Source organism: Penaeus monodon, chromosome 41 (assembly GCF_015228065.2).
Source record: "Penaeus monodon isolate SGIC_2016 chromosome 41, NSTDA_Pmon_1, whole genome shotgun sequence".
NCBI lineage: Eukaryota > Metazoa > Arthropoda > Malacostraca > Decapoda > Penaeidae > Penaeus > Penaeus monodon.
This window is the reverse complement of record NC_051426.1, coordinates 13,446,519-13,451,518: the sequence shown is the minus strand read 5'-3', so window position 1 is coordinate 13,451,518 and position 5,000 is coordinate 13,446,519. Positions and strand designations below refer to the sequence as shown.

At 40.4% G+C, this 5,000-nt stretch overlaps 1 protein-coding gene across 1 annotated transcript; it reads left to right on the top strand.

The window, feature by feature from the left end:
• Positions 1 to 1,005: 1,005 nt before the first annotated feature.
• On the top strand, positions 1,006 to 3,566 carry LOC119598399 (alpha-(1,3)-fucosyltransferase C-like). Its single transcript, XM_037948044.1, has 5 exons — positions 1,006 to 1,043; positions 1,642 to 1,783; positions 2,025 to 2,322; positions 2,389 to 2,807; positions 3,168 to 3,566. Exons 1-5 carry the CDS (start codon positions 1,006 to 1,008, stop codon positions 3,366 to 3,368), a joined length of 1,098 nt encoding a protein of 365 aa, XP_037803972.1. The 3' UTR covers positions 3,369 to 3,566.
• The last annotated feature ends 1,434 nt before the right edge of the window (positions 3,567 to 5,000 follow it).

Sequence of the window (5,000 nt, the reverse complement as noted above, 5' to 3'; positions counted from 1 at the left end):
TAGAAGCGGCGTTCATCTATTCATATATATATATATATATATATATATATATATATATATATATATATATATATATATATACGTATATAAATATACATATACATATATATATATATATATATATATATATATATATATATATATATATATATATATATATATATATATATATATATATGTGTGTGTGGCTGCGGTGGCCGAGTGGTTAGAGCATCGGACTCAAGACTGTCACGACGCCAATCTGAGTTCGAGGTTCGAGTCACCGGCCGGCGCGTTGTTTCCTTGGGCAAGGAATTTCACCTCGATTGCCTATCTAGCCACTGGGTGGGCAAGCCAGCCCAGGTCAGTGACGGTCCCAGAACCGGGTAAATAGAGATGGTGACTCGATAAAAAAACACCGGGCGGAAGGCAACGGCAAACCACCGCTCTAAATTGCCAAGAAAATCATGGAAATCCATGATCGCCAACGTCCTTGTAGGACAAGGCACTTGGAAAAAAAAAAAAAAAAAAAAAAAAAAAAAAAAAAAAAAATATATATATATATATATATATATATATATATATATATATATATATATATGCATAAGTATACATACATACACACACACACACACACACACACACACACACACACACACATATATATATATATATATATATATATATATATATATATATATATATATATATATATATATATATATATATATGTGCATAATACTCCTGGATATGAGTATAAAGAGCATCCGGTTGTGGGGTTCTGGTCCTGAGGAGCATGGAGCCCTCTCCTAGCCACTATCGCTCCTAGGTTTACTTCGACCTAGAGTGGAGCACAAGCCAGGGTCCTATCTGTGTTATAAATGGAAATAAGGATAGAGGGGACTCTGCAGCCTTGGCTGGCAACCCTTCTAGAGACAGTGTCTCATAAAAAAGCTCTGTCAAGGAAGGCAATGGGAAACCACCCTCACTGCTCTTCCCTTGTACTCATGGCGGACATCTCAGGAAATGGTCCTCAGTCCCATGGGAAAGACTGGGCATATTAAGTGAATTAACTGAGAATAGAGCATCATGGAGGAAATGGATGCCAAAAAGGACCTGTCCTCGGACAGAGGAGTAGAAGAATATATATATATCTATATCTATATATATCTATATCTATATCTATATCTATATCTATATCTATATCTATCTATCTATCTATCTATCTATATATATATATATATATATATATATATATATATATATATATTTGTGTGTGTGTGTGTGTGTGTGTATGCGAGTGTGTGTGTATGCGAGTGAGTGAGTGTGTGTGTGTGTGTGTGTGTGTGTGTGTGTGTGTGTGTGTGTGTGTGTGTGTGTGTGTGTGTGTGTGTGTGTGTATGTGTGTGTGTGTGTGTATGTTTGTGTGTGTGCGTGTGTGTGCATTTGCAATATCGGATTTTTGATAAGATATCCGAAATAAAAAAGCTAAAAGCACTAAAGGATGTAGATCTGGTGTTGATTTAAGTTAACAACAAAGATCAGAGTCTCACGTAGGTATATCAGGTCGAGTGTGGAATTTTCAAATTTCAGCATCATATCGGCACTTGGACTATAATCACTGACTAAATGTCTTCTCACTCCTATACTATATTCTTTTAGGTTCAGAAACGGTCCTGTCCCGAAAGTTGTGGCTTACGTCGGCTGGAGGTGGGTGAGGAAGAACTGGTTTGATGCTCACGTGAAAGACATACAAAGTGGCTTCTGTCCCAGACCCTGCACTATTACGGCCAACATCACAGAGGTATGGTTTAACCAAGGACTGCGCGTAAGAGTAATGTGTGTATTTTAGTGGCAGAAAATGGGTGCTTCTGATCTAGTCATCTTACAGTCCTTGGTGAACTTAAATGTCAAACAGCTTTGGATTGTCTCTGCTAAAAATGCATGCATAGGAGATACCAAGTGACTCATCTAAAGTCATCTACATTTTCCCCTTTCTTTCCTGTTGTTTTCCCTTTGTTTCAACGACCTGAATTCCCTTGCAGTTAAGATCCGCTGACGCAGTGCTGATCCACCTCCGAAGCGTGAAGAGTCTCGAGGCCCTGATGGCGGACCTGGGGCCCCGGGATCCCTCGCAGCCGTGGGTCCTGTTCGAGACGGAGACGCACCTCCTGGGCAACAGCGTCCACCGCGCCAGCTACAGGGCGCTCGGCGGCGTCTTCAACCGCACCATGAACTACCGCCTCGACGCAGACGTTCGCTTCGTCCACGGCTTCGTTGTGCGTCGCGGCAGGGACGCCAGCCTCCTGCCGCCGCACTGGGTCCGGCAAACTGATCTGGGAAGTAGTTCACGCAATGACTTTGAAGAGTTGGTCAGCATGAAGTTTCTTCATCTCCCGGTCTTTAAAGGGAAGAACGACACACGGCAGCTGGTCGTGGCGTTCATCTCCAACTGCTGGGACAACAGTGGCCGCCTGCGCTATGTCGAAGAGCTACAGGAACACATGCGGGTCGACGTGTTCGGGGTGTGTGGGAGCCTCCACTGCGGGACGCGGCGTTATGCCGAGCACGAGTACGACGTAGGGAAGGATCCGTGCTTGCGCCTCGCAGCCAGGAAGTACCTCTTCTACCTTGCCTTTGAAAACGCTCTTTGCACGGACTACGTAACGGAGAAAATCTACAACCTGTTGTACTACCCGCTGGTGCCCGTGGTGCGCGGAGCGGCCGAGTATGCTGCCCTCCTGCCCCCGCATTCCTTCGTAGACGCTGGTCGATACACGCCGAGGTCACTGGCCAGGAAGCTGCAGCACCTGGCCAATCATCAGGAGGTATTCTAAACGCACAAATATATTATATACAGATATGAATATATATATTTAAATATATATATATATATATATATATATATATATATATATATATATACATATATATATGTGTATATATATATTATATATATATATATATATATATATATATATATATATATATATAGAGAGAGAGAGAGAGAGAGAGAGAGAGAGAGAGAGGGAGAGAGAGTTTAATAAATGAATAGATAGATATATAGATAAGTAGGTAGAGAGAATAACAGTAACCGTCCGAAATGCCGAATTTCCGCATTGATCGAAAAGTAATAATGAAAGCAATCTCGAATCGAATGGCCCTATTAACGCGATTCCCCTTTCCAGGAGTATGAGAAGTACCTAGCCTGGAGGAAATATTACCAGCCATCCACTGTGGGCGGCTCTCGCGTGCTCTGCGACCTGTGCACGCGCCTCTACGACCAAGAATTCTATCAGGAGAAAGTAATTGAGGATTTTTACGACTGGTTTGTGACGCGGTCGAACTGCAATAGGTCCGGCACTGTTCGGAAGCGTTTCAAGGTCTGACGAAGCGTTTCAAGGTCTGACGAAGCGTTTCAAGGTCTGACGAAGCTTTTCAAGGTCTGACGAGGCAACATGCACGGCATTAAGTAGGTCAAATACCCTGCCGTAATGACACTAAGGCGGGATAAAAAGACAGAAAGTTAATTGGGAATATAGCATATTAAAAAAAGTGTAATGTGTACAGTTGTTTTATATGACTATCTGCGGTCATACGTAAATAAAGAACATACAAAAAAATGTTGCTACATACTTCTACATGTTTTGTATTGCTGCTAAAATTCTTGTGAAAATAACACTTGCCTTCACTCTCTTCGTATGGAACCACTTAGTGTTCATGTCGCAGAACAGCGATTTTCATTGATTTTTGCAAGAGGACAGCTTCGAGTCTTCATTCAATATTTTTCTTCAAAGTGTAACATAATTACAGTTGTACACTTTACTCCCTTCAGTTTGGATGATAGTAATTGCAAAAAAGGCTTTCAAGGGTAGGTGCTAAGTATCAGATCAGTGATTTTCACTATTTTCGCAAAAGCGTCACTTTGACCACACTATGAGAACCGCGCCTCGTACGAAAACTCCATATTTCCTTACACAATCACGGGAGAACACTTATTTTCCTTTCTTTTAAATCTAAAATCCATATCAGGGGACGGTCTTGGTAGTATATTTTATCAATATTTTAATAAAATGTACAAAACATTCCTGGACAAAGAGCCGTCAACTAGGCTGTCGCTGTTCCCGGATTCAGAACTAAGATCTCATTAAATGACATCAGTGCATTCAGTGTTAAGCCTTCCCCACGGCGACCATTGCACTGGACTGTGATGTTTCTCCCGCAGGGCAGTCTAACCTTCCGAATCAGTAACTAGATTTCAGGTTGTGCAAAAAGTCAGTGAACAGCAGCGGTACCTCGCTCTTTTCAGTGACGGAATGCGATCACTTGTTAGACTCACGGCTCTTATAGTAGTCCAGAAAACCTGATGGTTAGAAACATCGCTTATCAAGCGCGAGGCTCAGAACAGTGCTACGGAGCAAGATTTTTCCTAATATTACAGTAACCCGCTAATTGAATGATAAAACAAGAGATATATCATATAACACCATTACATACTGTACAGTTCACATAGTTAAGCAGTTTTAAGTAATTTTTCAAAAATGTCATTAATATAAATGGATAAGTTAATCAAATAAATAATATGACTTTTTCCATAGGATGTGCTGTAAATAAATGTTTCGAACATTTTGTCTTTCTCTTTATTCCTCTCTAGTTATCCTAGTTCCAGAGTTAGGCCATCTGTCTTATCATTATAACATATACTAAGAGAAAAATATTTAATTAAGATATAATTTTAACAATAAATTGTTATCACACAGTAAATTTATTATGTCACACACACAAAACGAATATATGATTTAGAAAATATCAATAGCATTCTAAAGAATAAGGCTCCTGTCAGTAATGCTGTCGCAGAGCAGAACTATTTGTTTTAATGTTACATGTAATACCGAGGAGAAAGCATCTTTTAAATGCTAGTCGTTAAAGGTACCACTCACTAGTTTTCCTGATTTTTGCGGTGCTTGTTCTTGATAAGCTAGTCAAACTTGCCTTCTAACATTGCTTGCCTGACTCAAAGC

Coding starts and splice junctions, on each gene's coding strand:
- LOC119598399 (XM_037948044.1), top strand. CDS start 1,006: ATGGTCCTCAGTCCCATGGGAAAGACTGGGCATATTAA. Junction 1,784..2,024: donor TTACGGCCAACATCACAGAG/GTATGGTTTAAC, acceptor ATTCCCTTGCAG/TTAAGATCCGCTGACGCAGT. Junction 2,808..3,167: donor ACCTGGCCAATCATCAGGAG/GTATTCTAAACG, acceptor TCCCCTTTCCAG/GAGTATGAGAAGTACCTAGC.